Here is an 18,856-nt window from a genome sequence, read left to right on the forward strand (position 1 = left end):
GACCTAAAACCGACAAACCTCCCAGCAGGAAAAGAAAATGGGCATGCAAATGACTTTGAAAATTGTAACACTTTAAAAAAGAGAGAGAGAGAAGGCTATTAGGATTATTCATATCCACCACCTTTTGATCCATTTTGAACTCTTGGAAAGATGGGCTTTGAAACAGCTACCAAGAGCTGACAGCATGTTTCTATGAAGGGATTTCCCCTAGGGGGGGAAAAAACCTAGAAAAAGGGCTTGCACTGTTGACAGTGTGGTGTCCCCCCTTTTTGGGGTGAGTGTCCCACTGGTTTCTATTTATGGGTCAGGACAGCAGCTCATTAGCAGTCCATCTGCTTTGCATGCAGGTCTTCTCTTCAATCTCCAGCACCTCCTGGAAAGTCACTACCAGACAATACTAAGCTAGATGGATCAACTGTTTGACATGGTAAAAGGCAGCTTCTCATGACAATCTCGCTAATCCAAGTTCTAGTTGTGCATAAAAGAAGCTGGTTTCCTTTTCCTCCCCATTAGAAAAGACCACACTTCCCCCAGACTCACTAAAGACCTATTCAACCAGTTCACTGAGACTGGATGAGCATCACAGTGCATATGACAAAATATCCAGATGTGCATCCCTATTGGCTGTGTGCATAAGGCTGCTTCAACTGGCAGATCCCCTTTATGTATGCAGTTTGCTGATTAATATTCTACAGCCTCTAAAATGTGTTTGTGGAAAGGGGGTTATTGTTTAGTTTAGTTATTGTATTATCAATTTATTTTGTATTTTTATCTTGAGGATTGCCCTGAGATCTTCAGGTGAAGGGAGGTATATAAATTTAATAATAATAATAATAAATTCCTAGTCTGATACTCCAGCCGCAGGAGCTCCAGGCAAATACTCAGTTCCAAGTCTACATCTGAAGTGGGTGGGTTGGAAAACCACCCTACTATTTGTGCACCCCAAAGTACCTTCTTACACAGCTGAGTACCTTACATACAAACAGAAGGTGGCACCGTTATTCCAATGTTATTTTGATATTTATTTTTTTCACATTTTCAGCTATAAAAGAACTGGACTACAGTTATATAAACATGTATAGTACATAAACAGTTTAAACATACAAGACTTGATAATGCACCACTGCAGAAACAAAATTACAAAAGCACTTCATATTTGTTTCTCCCGCCTCCCCGGGAAGAAAAAGACAAAATAAAAATAGCTGCTATAGTGGCGGTCTCTGCAGATTCTCAACTTTGGTTTATTTCTGATCTACCCTGACACAAGTCAAACATCAGAAAGGAGACACCAGAAATTAGGCAGGCAGTGATGGCACTTCAGTACTACTTTCCCTTTAGGGACCCACAGATAAACACGCAGTTCTGATTAGTCTCTTGAGACCTGGTATGGTACAGTATGTTAAGAAAGCAATCAGATCAGGTCGTTTCCCTGCATACCACCAAGACCACTTTAATTCTTACCCCTTTGGCCCTCTTACTATTTGTTTATTATTTATATAACCCCTTATATGCCAACATGGCCTCCAAGTTGTTTATAATTTACAGGTCTAATGGGCCATATTCCAGTCCAAAGCTCCACAGGCTTTGGGGAAATAAGAGTCACTCCATTCCCTGTAATATCAGTTGCAGCTCCGTGCATGCAGTGGAAATGTGTACACAGAGCTGTCGCCGACTGCGTTAAACAGAAGACCCCCAGCTCTTGGTGCATCCACACATCAGAACTACATGTGCGAATAACACCTGCTGCCAATGAAGCGCATATGACTAAGTTATGTGCAAGCTCTTACCTGACCAACTAAGAATGTGGCATCTTTCTTTGAGGGAATTTTTTTAAAAAGAGCTTTGTGCTCGAGCTGTAATCATGGCATTCGTCACTCCCTAGCCTTGTCTCTCCCTAGCCTTGCTCTGTTCTACGTAGGATTTTGCAAGCTCGTTGGGAGTACAGAGCAGCTTTTACAAATATTTTCCTTATGAAGCTATATAAAGTAACCTGTACACGGATGGTGGTACTTCTTCCCCCAGGACACAGTTAAAACTATAGCAATAGCCACCGACATGGATGGTTTTAAAAGAGGATTAGACAAACTCATGGAGCCATAAATGGCTGTGTACCACCTTCCAGGATGGTTTGCCTCTGAATACCAATTGCTGGAAATTACAAGTGGGGAGAGTTGCTCTTGCACTTGGCTCCTATCTGTGGGATTTCCACAGGCATCTGGTTGACCGCTGAGAGAACAGGATGTTGGACTGGACGGACCTTTGGCCTGATCCAGCAGGGCTTTTCTATGTTGCTGTGTCAGTACATCCACTTACAACAAATCCAAGCTGTGGTATGACTGCACTTTCAGAAATTCACACACAATCCATTGTTGCATTGGTCCAATTGATTTCAATAGGTTCCCTGCAGAACAGAATCAAGTTAATACAGATGACAGGAAGAGTCATATCATGTGCAGCATGTGAGAACATTGAGCTGCCTGCTTGAAATTCAGCCAATATCCTTTCTGTTTACTTACAGTAATTCATTTTTGCTTCCATTTAGCTTGCAGTCCTTGATTAAAACTTCATAAATTAAAGGAGGATTTCCCTAAGGAGTCATAATTTCTAATATATGTTTATATTCTTAGATTGGTCCTAATCACAACATTTCATTTGTAAAATGAATTATTATTAAATTATTATAAAAATGTTTTAAAAGGGCTTATGGCTATAAAGTTACCATTCACTGTTAACAAAATCAAGCATATGAATTTCTGAAAGGCAGACACCATAAATGCTTAAAAAGCAACTTCCACTGAAATCAATGGGATTTAATTCCAAGTATGAACATTTAGGCCAGGAGTAAGATTGCAAGATCAAGAAGTTTACCTAGCAGTACAATGTGCCATTAATATACCAACTGCATATTTATGTAGGAGGAGGGGGAAACCAGGGAAATTACACTTGGGGGAGGGAAACGAAACCCCCTCTGCAAAATTAGTTATGGCAAGCTCAGGTGGCTTTCAATTTCTTCTTTAAGCACCATGAAATTGTTTCTTAGAACTGCTGTATCTCTTTTGCTTGCACACTTTTAATGGAGGGTTCCAAGGAAACATCATGGAACTGAGCTAGAATCACAGCATGTATTACACTTACAAAACACCTGCCGCAGATGAGCAAGTCAAGTGCATCATTTTCAATTAAACACAAGATGACACACAGGATCCACTTGAAAACAATTAGAAATCTTATTTTGGCAGTCTCCTAACAGGAATGAGATTGGAATCTGTTCCACCCCAACCCCCACAAGACAAAAATGTTAACAGATTCATTCTTTACTCACAAGGTACACAAGAAAACCTCTAAGGATCAAAAGAAGCATCCTAAAAGTAATCCGCATCTCTCAAATCTAGAAGAGTGGACCATCCATTTCCTCCTAGCTCTGCTTATGCACCTCCAGGATGCGTTGTGTGAAAAGCCACTCAGATCAGCTTTAGCACACAAGCCATTACAAATCTTGGGCATCACAAGTCTTCGGTGGTTTCTAAAGAACTCAAAACAAAGTGATAAGCCGTCCGAATGAGGACAGAAAGGAGCAAGTATCTCAAATGCTCTGAGCTAATGGGTTAAGAATAGCCTTCACCAACCTGGGGCTCTCCAAATGTTGCATTACAGCTAGCCTCAGCCAACACACTGTGCTGTACATGCTGAGTTGTTGTCCAACATCTGGAGGGCACCAGGTTGGCAAAGACTGAGTTAGGAGCACTAACTGTGTCCCTAACCTGAATTTAATGAGCAACTCCATTCATTAGAGGTCCAAGAACATCTTCAACTGCTTATGCTCAGCTTTGGGGAAAGCCATTGCTAACTTTCAAGGCTGAACCTTTCAAATTGTTTCTCAAGACCAATTTTCTGAAAGCTCAGATTACATCCCCCCTCACTGTGTTTTCCAATAACTATGCAAGTCTCACCTATTCAGAAAGACACCTCACAAATGTGGTCTCAGGACTTTGCACTTCAGAGCCTTGGTTCTTTTCAGGAAAATGGGAGCCTATTGTAAATTTTTTATATATTTTTTGCTATACAGTAACAACTTCTTTTTAGAAAAAGATTATTGCTTCTTTCCTTGCCTTGTTTCATCCTGCACAATCTCATGATATAAAAATGCTACATTTATGACATCATAACCCCTTCTACAGTAGTGTTTTGTGAATGCACAAGAGAATTTACACCTTCTATTCAAGAAGAAGCAGGGGGGAGAAACCTGCCTGCATGTTAAAAGATAATATAATCCATCAAGCATCACAAATTAGACAGAATGCTGTTTGCAAGACGGTCCGTATCAGAGCTGCCCAACATAGAACAGGAACACCAGCCTCATTAAGGCAGACCTGTAAGACTGGTGGCCAACCTGAGTGTGCCATTGTCATTCAGGTAAGCAGGTTTAGGTATAATCCCAAATATTTCAAATGACCAAGATGGCTATGAATGGGCATGTACAGTTATGCACCTTGATTTTAACTGAATTGTTTTGGTATCTTCATTATCTTGTGACTACAGACATTTCACAGTTTTCCAGCCAGTTTAATAGCCTAGAGAGATTCAGCACTAGAAAAGTAAAACAAGTAACCTCACATCCTTCAAGCCAAATTCCTGCCATTCAGCAGGGAAAGGGTGGAGCCCAAGCTGAAATTTTTAACAAGGAATAGTACTCAAGACCAATTCATAAGACAGTACAAATGTAGAAACCACAATGATCAACAAATACAACCAACTGACTGTACAAGTAGCAGGAACATATACAGGGGGTGGGTGGGGGTTTGTAGGACAGTCAGAGCACAGGGGCTACGTCAGAGAAGTCGTATAAGCAGAAGAGCGGCCAGCTTCCTTGCTTATTCACATTTTTTACAATAATTGCATGAGTATGGTTATTTGAGAAGGGGGCAATTCATGCCATCTACAATGACCAGAACTCTGGTGTTCTTATAGCCTTGAGTAGTTTGTTGCTTAAATGAGGGGGAGGAAACTGAGATTCTTGCAATTCCAACAAGCATCTGTATGGCCAGCTCTCAGGCATTTCATGAGATCCTCTTCAGGGTTTTATATTTATCCCTCTCACATTTCCCCTCATTGTGAGGGACTTCCTGCTGCTGCCATGTCTGCTCTCCTGGTGCTTAGAGATATAAGCAGGTGCGATTTTGCAAGTCCATTAAAGGCACGCAGGCATGCTGGTTTTGTTTTGTTTTGTTCTTAATGAAAAAAATGGGGCCTGCGCAATGAAAAGATCGTCTCCAGTAATTACTTAAATAAATGTTTAACAGATTGTGTGCTGGAACTGTCTCCAGACAGATCAGTAGCAAAAATACTCTAATTCATAGGAAGGTATGTCCACCCAGCCCATTATTTTTTATGCTGATTTGTGACAGCAGCAGAAGTTCCTCTCCAGGGTGGGGCCTCAGTCAGTGACTCCCCCCCCCCCTACTGCCTGCTGCTACCACCTGATCCTTCTAGGTGGAGATGTTGCCAGGATCCTACCTGGGGCTTTCTGTACCATTGAGTTATGGTCCCACTTCAAAATACGTCAAAAGTACCGTATGAGGCTTGTAGTAGATATATGGCCTAACCCTGAAAGGCCTTTCCCAGTTCAAGCACTACAAAAACGGTCAGTGCCTCGTTGAATGGCTCAGACCCTCAAGAAGGTTGCTACAGAAGTCTGCAAACTGTTTATCTGCTGCCTGACTACCTTCCTCGCAAGTTTCTTGAGGATGAACAGAAGTGTAAATATTTAGTTTTTATAAACGTACAGTAAAAAATATACTGTATACAAAGAGCCATTTCTAGATTTATGTATACATAACTGTTCATTCTTGGATATGCTTTAATGGTAGTGGACTTTTAGCCTTGTTTGCATTGATCAAGTCCTCATCTACATTTCTAAGGTAGAATTAAAAGTCCAGGAAAGAGAACAGCAGCTCAGAATTAAGTTTGAGACCCAGATCCTGAGAGGAGAGGGAGAGGGAGAGGCAGAAACTGGGTGGGCTAGGGGGGAAGAGAGACAAGATCATAGGAACATGGAAGATTACTGACAATAAAAGGACAAAGCCTGGCCTCGTATCCAAAGGGTGGAAGAAGGTCTGCAAGGAACATAGCCTCTGCTCAGCCCAGAAACACAATTCCTTTCAAAGGTGTAGCGCACAGCACTAACAACTTAAAAAGACATTCCAGAATTTTAAAAGTCCAGTTGTTCCTACCTGTTCTAGGAAATGGAATTTATTCATATATAAAAAAAAACCCACAAACTTCACAACTTGGGATAAATATGCAGTTTTCCGGCTGTCAAGATGACAAATCAAATAAGAAAAAGAATTTACATCTCCCCACCCTCTTTTTGATGCTACATAAGTGCTTCTCGGTGGAGATCCTGCTTGTCGTCAGGATCTGGGTCAGCATCATCATCTTCAGGGGGGTCGTTTTCATCACCAGATTCCACATAAATGGGCCAATCGTTGTCTGGGTCGCTCTTTTCTTGGCCTTCAGATGAAGGTTCCATCAGACTGAGGTTAATGGGCATCGAATCCTCGTGCGTAGTTGTGACACAAGTGCAGCTGTCGCACAATCCAAAGCGGCGCAAGCCTTGGGACAGGCTGCTTGTAAACGTTCTTCTGCAGCCCTTGCAGATGATTGGCTTGTTTGACCGATGGACCTGGAGTATCATGACACAAAGCAGGAAGGGTCAGTGGCTGGCACAAGCATGGCAGTTTGAACTGGATCTGGCTTTCTGGCCAGACTCTGCACTCCCCACAGATCAATTTTGACAAGTCAGCAACCCCAACCACCTATCAAGGTTCAAAAGGGATCAATTTAACTTGCTGATCAGGGCAAAAGTCCATTTCCAGGGGTGGAAATGGACAAAGCGGACACCAAAATGGTCACCACATACAATGTCAGGTGTGGAGCAGGTGGCTATCAGTTTTGGGGAAATCATCTCCTGGACAGAAATCAGCGCCATGCCAGGCCCAATTATACTAGGGTGGGGGTGGGGGCAGAGGTTCCCTACAAGTGGTTTGAAGTCTGCTTTTTTAAAAAAATGTATTTTTTATTAAAGATTTCTTGGTTTACAAAAGTATGTGGAATGTCTCTTTTTTCAACTTACATTTTCTACAGATCAGTTTCATTTGTTGAGACATTAGTGTTACATTAGGAAGAAAAGGGGGAAAGAGGTGGAGGGGGCCATAGTGAGTGGGGGTGGAGTCGGGTGGCGATGTTTCTATTCTACTTGATGTGGGGGGGGGTGTCAACAACAACAAATCCGTTTTTTGTGAGGACCATGCCTATACACAAATATCAACACAACAATAATTAAAAATATTAAAATTCATTGCATACTATCCCAACAAAACCTTCATCCCACAAAACAGGAAGAGAAGGAAAACAAGCAACAAGTTAAACAGACGATGAAGGGGTCTTTACATTGTCATCCATAAATCTTTCCCTGGCTTTCATGGCCTTCATCACAAAAACCGCTACCGCATGGGTAATACGTGGGTTTGCATCAACTAACAAAATTTTTACTCTATCTTCAGGATTGATTATAGAGTTGGGTATAATTTGCAGCATTGCGTCTCTAAAGCCCAAGTAAATGGGGCAACAGAGGAGGTAATGTATAAGATCCTCTTTAATTTTCATAAGGCAAGGGCATAAACGATGTTCTACTGTTTTTTTTGTGAATCTACCGGTCAGATATGCAGTTGGCAATGTTTGAAACCGCACCATAGTGAAAGCTCTCTGAAGGGTGGGATCAGTGATCTCCACCAAGTACCGTGTTTCTCCTAAAATAAGACGTGCCTCTAAAATAAGCCATGGCACGATCTTTTACAAGCAAAAAAATATAAGACATCCCCCGAAAATAAGACGTCTTGGGGGGGGGGTACCGGTACCTACCAGACCCAGCGGGAGCCGGCAAACACAGCAGCGCGCACCGCGCCGAGCCCCAGCCCAACGGGAGCCCCAGCACAGCGACGCGCCGAGCTCCGGCTGAACGGGCCCCAGGACCCGGCAGCGGGCGGCGCGCGAAGCCGCAGCAGCCGGCAGGAGCCGGCAGCAGACCCAGCCGCGCCGCACCGCGTCAAGCCCAGGGACCCAGCAGTGCGCTCAGCGGGCGGCGCGCGAAGCCGCAGCCGCCGGCAGGAGCCGGCAGCAGCCCCAGTCGCGCCGCGCCGCACCGCGTCAAGCCCAGGGACCCAGCAGTGGGCTCAGCGGGCGGCGCACGAAGCCGCAGCCGCCGGCAGGAGCCGGCAGCAGCCCCAGTCGCGTCGCGTCGCGCCGCACCGCGTCAAGCCCAGGGACCCAGCAGTGGGCTCAGCGGGCGGCGCAAGAAAGCCCCGTACCATACTTACCGGTAACATCCCCCGAAAATAAGCCGCGATGTGTTTTTTTATAGGAAAAAAATATATAAGACGTGTCTTATTTTAGGAGAAACACGGTAGTTGGCACAGATTTTGACTGCTTTTACTCAGGGAAACCAGTAGGAAAACCCAGAATTTTTTATCTTCGTGGTGTCCAAAAAGGCGTCTTTTTCAAAGATGCATTCCCGAACTTTATCAGGGCTCCACAGTTTGAGAGTATTAAACTCAGGTAGATTGTATCTGGATAGAATATCTAATAGGTTTTGACACCAAGTAGTAATTATATTGTAAAGATACAAAGGCTTGTTTAGCCAATAAGGTGTTTGAGGCATCTGCGAGGTTAGTGAAAAAACGCAGAAATCTTAAGTGGGCCCTGGCAGACACAGAAGGTAATCCAGCATTTTGGTGAGATTCCTGGGCGTATTGGTGCCAGTTGAAGTCTGCTTTTTAAAATCAATGGGTGTTAGGGATTCTCCTGGCAGAGTCCTGGGAGTGACAGCAGCACCAGCCACCCCACAATTCAGCTTCCTCTTTAACTCTCCCCTTGTTGCACATCTCTGACTTACACTCAGAGCATGACTCCGAAGGTGCTCCTGCCGTGTGAAGCGCTTGCCGCATATCTCACATGGGTAAGGCCTCTCACCCGTGTGCGAACGGATGTGCCGCTTCAGGATCCCTTTCTGTTTGGCCGTGTATGGGCAGAATGGGCACTTGTGCAGCTTGATCGGCACGACCAGCACATCACCTTTGGAAACAAAAGCATTTCAGAGGTGTCAACTCACTATTCTTGAAGTGGGGTCAAAATTTAAAATGCTGGTAACTGAATAAAAGCACATTTTTTTGTGGTTTAGAATATACGAGGGAGAAATAGGAGATTGTTTTGCTGTGTATCATGAGCCATGTCGCACACATGCCACACAAAACTACTGCGACAGCTGACACAGCATCAGGGTGCGGTGGAAATTCCCTTAGTGCAGCCTTCCTCCAACCTGGTGGCCTTCAGGTGTTTTGGACTACAACTCCCATCAACCCCAGCCAGGGAGTTGTAGTCCAAAACAGCTGGAGGGCACTGGGTCAAGAAGAAACTAAGGAAATGTAATCTCCCTGCAAAAGAATTGCTTTCTTTGCATCCAAATTCCACACAGAAACATAGCAACTCTTGTCCTGGAAAAACGCACACATAAAAATCTGCAAATAAAACACAAACATATCAGGAGGAAAGGTTCTGGTTCTGCTTGTTACCTGTTATGCTAGCTTTCTACTTGCACCGAGTTGCATTCATATTTCACACACCCACACACCTGAAGCAATGCAGTATAGTCAGCCATTTCATTCTGGCAGAAATTAAGGCCAAATGGCCCTTGCAAGGCTGATACCTGGACTACTCCTGCAGGTTGCACTACTTCAGGCTGCAGGTGGTAAAACATTTCTAAATGTAACTCCCTACAAGTATAAAACTAGCACAAAGTGATAGCTGTCAGGCCTGGAATCTTTCCTCCCAGTGTTCTGACTGTTTACTCGCAGGGAGATTCTTATTGCTCAACTGTCTGCATAGGTCAAGCCTGAGTCAACAAACATTTCTTTTTCATGATTTTTTTACTAGCCTGCCCTGCCTCAACATACTACTGCAAAGCATTTTTCTGCAAATCAACAGCAGAAAATAAATGCTACAAAATTTGCTTTTTATTCATAAGGATGTTTGTGCCTGCTCACCCAAGGCTTGATATTTCAGGCTTGTTATAAACGCTGCTTATTTCTACCAAAAGTCTGCAGTCCAGCAATTTCCTGCTGCAATTAATTCTATGGGACTTACTTTGGAGTAAACTCGAATAGGATTACTCTATTAACCTTCCAGGAGAGAAATCTTCAAACTGAAAGAAAAAAGGTATTTTACGACCTGAAGCTAGGACATTGGGGGGGGGGGCAGCAGGCTATATATGCCCTCGAACCTTGAAGTGATGCCACCTAATTTGGCTTTGAATTACTGTTTAGTGTACCATCTAAAATTATTCTCCATCTTTGCTAACAAAAAGACCACAATGGAATTCTTAACCTGCTTACAAAAGACCCCTGCTGGATCTGTTTTGCACCAAGCAAAGTCTCAGCTAATTCAGTCTGGTTAACAGACTTCTGCTCTCAAGTTTAAGACTGTTACATGCTGTAGATTTGTAGGCTTGTATATATTACCCCCCTCCTTTTCTCTCCTGCAGCCCCTTGCCCACCCCACCCCTTTTTGCCCAATATCCAGCCCGTTCTGAAGAAATTGCTCATCATTCTGGTTGGCCCTAATGAAAGTGAACTCTTGGGTTACAGGGAACTGGGCAGAAGGTCTTCTCGGTAGTGGCACCCACCCTGTGGAATGCCCTCCCACCAGAGGTTTCATCCAGAAAGCTATCCACTGCAACAGAGGAATCTCATCCAGCCTCATGGGATCTGATCTCACCTGCATCCTCTCCATACCAGTCATTGTGAATGTCCACCATGGAACTCATGGGCACTCCTGCATCCTCTGGCCTACCCTCAAACCCGCGGACAAAATGATGGACCACATCGTCCTTCCTCTGGGCTGCACTGTTGCGCAGCAGAGCTTCTAAAAACTGCTTCATGTGATAGTTGTTGCATGCCAGGTCCATGGCCTGGCCACTATGGAGCCCCTCCTCTATCTGCTCAATCGTCAGCGGTGTTGGGTACTGCTGTAGTCGCTCGCCAACTTCTACTTCCACTTCGTCGGCATCAAACTCTACTTTGGGTTCTACCACTTTGGGCAGTGAAGAATTTGTGTCATCTGGAGAGTCACTGCTCACAGGGTCCCGCACTACAAGCTGAATGGGGTGGCAGCTGCAACATTCCCCGCAGGGAGGGTCTCGCTGGCAATCTGGAACCCTCTCTTTCTCCTGCAGAGATGAAACTGACACTGAGCACTGGCTCTTTGCCCCATACGACGTGCCCTCTCGAGCAGAACTAGAGCTCCCACTGTCAGCCTGATAAAAAGCAGCTTCTCTCTCTATTTTCCTGCAGATGTCCAGTGACGACCTGATGTATGTCTTGCAGAAGTTGACAACATCAGTCATCTGCAGGTAACTGGCTGCAGACATAACTTCAATCACATTTTCCCCACAAAGATCCAACTTCCCTGAATAAAGGAAGTCCAGGATAATTGAGAAGGCCTCTGATGTAACAATGTCCAGGGAAGCAGTGCTGTGTCGGCCACTGTCTTGGATGTAGTGGATCAGCAAAGCTCTGAAGTAACCACTGTTGGCAAACAGAATGTTTTTGTGGGCTTTGAAAATCCTCCCCTCCACAATGATGCTACAGTCACAAAAGAAGTCCCTCTTCCGCTGCTCATTGAGCTCTCCCAAGAGTTTGGTGTAGTAAGATTGCATCTCCATTGCTCCGACAGCAAAGAACTACCTCTAGGCTCTGAAAGAAAATGCAGGAACAGAACATCAGCACACAAATGTCTTTCCTTCCATGCACAGATATCAAGTCCCTCCCCACAGCAGTGTATCTCCCCACCCCTCCAAGGCACACAGAACTGAATCTGGAAAACTTGAGGACCAGAGAAAAATTCCAGCCAGAACAGCTGATGCATATGCTGGCAATAAGCCTTTAAAAACCCAGTAATCTGAATACTCCATCTACATTGGCCTATATTGAACACATCACCTCAACCAGAAGCTGAGCACACTAGGACGCTTTCAGACTACTGCTATTTTCAGGTGAGATTCAATCAAATATTGGCAAATTCAGGAAGTGCATTTGAAGTTGCTCTGGAGCTCTTGCACAACAAACCCACTTTGAACTTTTTGTGTTACATGATGAGGAAATAGTGTGAGATACCATTTGCTTGATGCAACATCGTCTAACCTCCCCACAAACAAACCAGCATGAGATTGTCTGAAAATGGCTTGACTTAGGAGAATTGTATCCATTCAGGGGTTTGCCAGGATTCACTGCCAATTCACACATTATGCTAAAAGTTGCTTTCAATGATCTATTAATGTATGGAACTGCCCAATTACAAGTTGGACAACTGGATCATCTCTAACTCACTACTGTCTGGTCCAAAAGATGCTCTCCACGGTTGCAGGCAGAAAAATGCATTTCCCAGTCTGGCTATCAACTCCTTCACTATTTAACATATTTTAGGAGCCCTTAAGCCGCCACAAAAGGCAGATGGGCCTGAATCTGAACTGGCATCAACTTCATCTGCACAAATCACTGCAAATCCTCTGCATGGCAAAAATTCTGGTACCCACCCCACCTTACAACAGTGGTACTCAAAGCTGAACGACATATTTATTTCTTGCATAAGATGCTAAAGACAAAGATGGACCGAAAAACAACATTCTTACAACAACACTGTATCTTTCTGGTACATTCATTGAGGACTCTCACCACCACCAAGCACACAAGGGTGCCATCACTGAACCAGACCATAATTTGCGAGAGTTGGCAGTGCTGTCACAGGTGCTGAGGGTGCAGGTTGTGGTGGTATTCTGCTCTTCACAACTTTAGTGCTGAACATGCACAGGAACCCAATTAATGTTCAGGGGTGTTAAGCAGCCAGCTGGCATACCAGGATTATAGGACTGATTTGTCCATATATGAGTTCTTAAAATGCTCAAGTGGAATGGAGAAGTATTTTAAAGAGAAAAACCTGTGCTTTTAAAAGGGATATCTAATTACTGTGCCTGAAGGAAAGGAGAAACTGGGAAGAGGAATGCAGCTTCTCTCGCTATATTCCTCTTGCGAGAGTCCAAAACTATGCAAGGTGACCCTTCTACAGAGAGGGCATTAGGACCCAAGCAGACTCTTCTTCCTCCCCAACCATGTGGCTTGTGTAGCATAACCCTCCAGGGGAAGCCAGTCAGTCCTAGGAACAAAGAATTTTCAGCACAGCCAGCAAGGAAAACACACACCAAAAACTGGAGCATCCGGGAGATCACTCAGCCTTTTTGCCCCTGAAATACTTGCATGCTTTTGTCAGTTCTGAGCTACCACATCTCCTTCAGTGCCCCCCACCTCTGCTTCTCCAGTCTAACTCTCCTTAATAATCTTCTCCAGAAATCTCACTTTCCACACTGCTTTTGCCATAACTATTCCACTTAAAGTAAAATCTATTTTCCTTCACAAATTGGCTGCAGACAGAAGAAAACAGTCCTCACTACAGTGGTTAAGAATAAATGGCAGAAAAAACATCACATTTATTGTGTGACTGACACAACAGAAGCCTTCTTTCTTTGCTATTACTAGAATAAAAATGAGTGAAACACAGTTGAGATGAGGCACCCATTTTGCAGGCAAGAGAATCAAGGCATGCAACTATAAATTCCTTTTGAGATTATAGATGATTTTCATCCCTGAAACCACCACATTGGTGTTGCTATAGTCAGTACAGTGGTACCTTGGCTGTCGAACGGCTTGGCTCCCGAACAAATCAGCTCCTGAACACCACAAACCTGGAAGTAAGTGTTCTGGTTTGCAAATGTTTTTGGGAAGCTGAATGTCTGATGTGGCTTCTGATTGAGTGCAGGAAGCTCCTCCAGCCAATTGGAAGCCACGCCTTGGTTTTCGAACAATTCCAGGAGCCCAATGGACTCCCAGAATGGATTAAGTTCAACAACCAAGGTACCACTGTATAGGGGTGTATGGGATATTAGGGGAGGGGCAGTACCTCAGCTGGGGGACACATCATGCTTTTCTAGGGCCACCTTTGGTCCCTACCCTGAACTCAAATCTCAGCTATGGCTCCTAGAAACTGTCAGCATGTGACAATGGCCACTACCTGGGAATAGCTTCCACTGGCCAGCTAAACCAGGTGATGGTAGTTGATGGGCCTCAAACTCTCCATGAGTTTGACTTCCCTGCATGTGAAGACAGGCTCTGGAGGATTGCGCAAACAAGACCAATACTGGGTCCAACAGTCAAGAAGGTGGTTTCTGCATAAGCTGTAGAGAGAAGTGAGGGGCAGATGGGACTCATCAACCTGGGAAGGTAGCCCTTCTAGGAGGAGAAAATTCTGATCCTAAACCTCCACTGCTTTGCAGGATATTTTCGGGAGAAGGACTAAACCCTACAAATCCAGAGATCAGTCCCTAAGTTGGATGGCACCTTATATGCCTCCTTCTGGCAAGTCCTGCAACCAAGCTGGTGCCAAATGTATTGCTTTGTTTTCCTCTGGACATCAGCTAGGCTCAGAGGTGGAGGGGTTATTGTCGTCTGGGCTGCCCAGCTCCTCCATACACACTGCCCAGGCTTGCGCCCCAGGGAGGTCACTTCGGCGCTGCTAACACAGCGGTTTGACTTCACCCCCGGAGGAGCACTCCTTTGTCTCTTGAGACAAATGGATACCTACCAACAAAGTCAGTACATAGAATAAGATCTCATTTTCTTCTAAATTTGAGAGCATGCAAGTATAAGTTGCATTTGGTTTAAAGTGGGGACTGCAACATGTGTTGGCAATAAGGTAGCCTTGACAATCCAGGGGATCAAAATTATCACACTATCCCCGGCATAGGCAAACTCGGCCCTCCGGATGTTTTGAGACTACAATTCCTATCATCCCTGACCACTGGTCCTGTTAGCTAAGGATAGTGGGAGTTGTAGTCCCAAAACATCTGGAGGGCCGAGTTTGCCTATGCCTGCACAATCCTCTGTCCCACCCTCACTGTGTGCAAACAGTGAGGGGATGGAATGGGACCCTTTTACAAAAATGCCAATACAGACACAGACCAAACCAAACCAAAATGGTTAATACAGAACACACTTTTGGAAATGCAAGGACTTAAGAGAAGTAAAATAAAGAGCCGCAAAGCATGTACAGAGTGCATTTCCCTTACCATCAAGGTACCCACAAGTTGCCCACACATATTTGTTCCTAGAAATTTAGCACTGGATAATTCCCTTCATAGGCAACACAAGATCACAGCTCTGTAAAGCTCAGGGACACCAAGTCTAGCACTTTGAGGCTGGATCTTTCAACCTGCAAAATAAGTGCCATCCAGTTGCCACTTCAAATGTCTCAAATTGGTCCAGTGCCACTAAGGAATAGGGACAGTGCCTCTGAGCTTGTACAGATTGCCCTTCCCTACTGAGCACCCAGAATCTGCCTACAGTGGGAAATTCCAGGTCCCAGCACACATGCTTGCCACAGAGACTAAGCCCCAGCAGGTCTCCTTTTAAGCAGCAAGTCCCAAAGACACACACGAAAGCACACTCTTCAGAGTCATTCAAGCCTCAGCCCTGGCAACGTGTTTTCGATGCAAGATCTCAACCTTGGAGCATAGGACATAAGAGCAGACAGGGTACCGGGTGCTTCCACTACCTCTCCCAGAACTACAAGGACAAGGAGGAAAGGTGCAATTCTCGTACAAAGCTGGCTCCAGCGTCTTTCTAGCACTGCCAACTTTCCCCACCCCTTTTTTTGCTCCGTTACCCCAGCAAACAGCACCTTTGCCTGGAAACACGCACACACGCTCACAGGTGACAAAAAGGCTTCTCGCTCTGCTATTACAGCCTTCACCTCCTAATGATTTCTACAGAAGATGGTACAGGAGAAGCTCAGGATAGGCTTCTTGAGCCACTGCTTTTCCCCCTCCCCATTAAGCCTGTAAGGGGGGGGGAGAAGTGGGAGGGGGGGAGAAGAGGCGGATACCACCCAGGTCCAGCAGTCTCCGGAGGAGGGGAAGGGCAGTCGCCCTTTCTGGCAGTGCCCACCTATGCTCACGCACGGCTAGCCAGGAAAGGCTTCCTCCTCTTCCCCCTCAATGCAAAGGCGGAGCAGCGACACCAAAAACCGCAGTAGCAGCCGCTTCCATTCTCCCTGTGCTGCTCACCTTTCAGCCGGTCCCTTGCCTTGCACGGCTCTACCTAGCCTGACACACACACACACACTAGACACACGCTTCGCAGGAGCCGCCCAAACATCCCGAGCATCGCCAGCCGCCAATCGCAGCTTCAGCCGCGAGCGAAAGAAGGCGGGGCTAGTCCAGCAAGTTCAGCTGTGCCTGTGCGGCGGTTTCCTCGCCCCCTACCCTTCCCCTCCCACAGAGCATGCGCCGTGCTTATGGCCTGATGGGGATTGTAGTTCCCTCATCTCGAGGCGCTGTGATAAAGCGGGCGCGGGGTGGGTTAGAATCAATGGGAAGAAAATATTTTTGTGTGTGATCAATCTTCTTGCTTTAAAGGTTGGTTGCTTGCTTGCTTGCTTTGGTTATTATACAGTAATCGTGAACCTCTAAGCTGCTAGCAAAATAATGCACATATCCTCAGATCGGGGACAACTGAACCCACTCCGCTTTTCTTAATAGGGCCAAAGGGGTCTTACAGGGAGGATGGAAGTCCACCCAGCAAGCCAGAGGAAATTCCTTTATAGTTCGTTATTAGACACTCTGATTACATACTAGTGCAGCTATCATGTTATTTCTATCATAACTTACTTCCTTTGAAGCATCTCGGATAAATTTCACAATGCCATTAAAAAAATCTGTAAAACAGTTTAAAAAAACTGCATGTACAAAAACAGTTAAAATCATTTACGTTATAATGAGTAATAAATTAATCGCCTTTTAAACCGCCATCTCGGGGTGAGTTACACATAAGATATTTAAAAGCACAACAACAACAAATGCATTTAAAACGAGAGTCGATGCTTGCAGGCATACATCAGAGGCTGCGGAAATATTGGAAAGAATTATAAAAGCAATTTGATAGAGGTGATCAGGGAAGCTCCGACGTCCAAGGCATGGGAAGCCCATATAAAAAAAATTATTATAATAATTAGGCATAATTGGAATGGTTTTTTAAATTGGGAATTGTATAATTAATTTGGATGTGATTTGTATTGGAAAATTTAACAAATAGATTTTTAAAAAATAAAATAAAACGAGACTCTCGGTACATTTATCCAGCTAGGGAAAGCCATTCGGAACAAAAATGCCTTCAGTTGTTTCTGGAAAGTGCAGATAGTGGGTGCCTGACAGAACTGGGCAGGTATGCTCTTCTACAAAACAGTCAACCACACTAAAAGCCCTGTTCCAAGTTACTGTGGAAGGGGCTTCCGAGATCTTTGGAACGTGCTGGTTAAACACTCTTGCAGACAATGGTGGCCTGTTGGATGCAAAATAGGCAGCCTGTCAAGTAGCCTGGTTCTGAGCTATGTGGGGACTTAAATGTTAGTATTCAAGTCAGATAGTCCAAACCCCAACTGCCCACACCAACAGTCACTGACTATCCTCACATATAGTCCCTCTCTCATACACATGGAGAGTCCTTACCTGATGGTTAAACTGTCACCTCACTTAAACTCCCCCCCCCCTGTTTGGATTGGAGGCAGACCCAGGGCCTGTTCATCAAAGAGGCAAGTCTTCCACAGATTCCAACAAGACAGTAGAGATGGGGCCCGCCTGATATGTAATGGGATTAAGTTCCAAAGGGTAGGAGGTGCCACCACACTAAAAGTCCAATGATGACATCACACAAAATGAGCCTTTGCTGATTTGATATCAGTAGGATGCCCTCTCCTGCAAGTATAATAGTTGGTAAGGTATTCAAGGGAGGTGATGATATTTTCGGTATCCTGGTCCAGGTTGTATAGGGCTTTGTATAACACTACCACCAGCACCTTGAATGTTGCCCAGTGGCTAATTGGCAGCCAAGGGGTTGAACATGTGGCCTTCTGAATGAGAAGAATGTACTTACTGCTGAGTTATGACCCTTCCTTATAGCAAGTTTCAAGGCTGATAAAATATTTGAACAAAGCCAAATTAAGAGATAAATATACCAATATTTATTTAATAAATTCCTGTGCCTAAGAAGAGTTCTGCTGGATCAGACCAAAGCCCTGTCTAGATTAGGGTTGCCAGACTCAATAGTGGACAGGACTTCTGTGCCTTTAATTGCCCTGCTCTCTTTTGAATCTGGAAACCTTAAAGAGAAACCAGCAGACCCTTTGTTTAATTTCCAAGCAAAGGGTCTGCTGGTTTCTCTTTAAGGTTTCCAGACTCAAAAGAGAGCAGGGCAAATAAAGGCAAAAAAGTCCTGTCCAATATTGAGTCTGGCAACCCTAGCTGTGTGTCCTTGTCTGCCTCATCCTCTTAGAGCAGGTATGGCCAAACTTGCCTCTCCAGCTGTTTTGGGACTACAACTCCCATCATCCCTAGCTAACAGGACCAGTGGTCAGGGATGATGGGAACTGTAGTCTCAAAACAGCTGGAGGGCCAAGTTTGGCCATGCCTGTCTTAGAGTGTACATCCCGCTGCTTCCTATGCCTCCAAGCCTGCTGTGTTAATGGACACAGGGGCCCAATTGGCTCTGGGGACGAGTCCTGTTCCATTGGCTCTGGGGACGAGTCCTGTTCCTCTGGCTCCTGTGTACTGACCCCCATTCCCTCGCCATCATCTGTTGCCCTTGAGTACTTTCTATGCTCCCAACCTCTCATTCTCCACCTCCAGCTTGCCCCAGTGTGTACC

At 45.0% G+C, this 18,856-nt stretch overlaps 1 protein-coding gene across 2 annotated transcripts; it reads right to left on the minus strand.

Annotated features, from left to right (window-relative positions):
- Positions 1-1,010: 1,010 nt before the first annotated feature.
- On the minus strand, positions 1,011-16,243 carry ZBTB8B (zinc finger and BTB domain containing 8B). 2 transcript variants are annotated; one of them, XM_035117336.2, is made up of 4 exons: positions 16,223-16,243; positions 10,828-11,804; positions 8,951-9,129; positions 1,011-6,682 (listed from the first exon to the last, which is right to left on the minus strand). In XM_035117336.2, the coding sequence occupies exons 2-4, from the start codon at positions 11,771-11,773 to the stop codon at positions 6,374-6,376; spliced, it is 1,434 nt and encodes a 477-aa protein (XP_034973227.1). In that variant the 5' UTR covers positions 11,774-11,804; positions 16,223-16,243; the 3' UTR covers positions 1,011-6,373. The 2 variants fall into 2 exon arrangements, with proteins under 2 accessions (XP_034973227.1, XP_034973226.1); XM_035117335.2 differs by having other exon boundaries at positions 16,104-16,228.
- Between the last annotated feature and the right edge of the window lie 2,613 nt (positions 16,244-18,856).

This window comes from Zootoca vivipara, chromosome 6 (assembly GCF_963506605.1).
Source record: "Zootoca vivipara chromosome 6, rZooViv1.1, whole genome shotgun sequence".
Taxonomy (NCBI): Eukaryota; Metazoa; Chordata; class Lepidosauria; order Squamata; family Lacertidae; genus Zootoca; species Zootoca vivipara.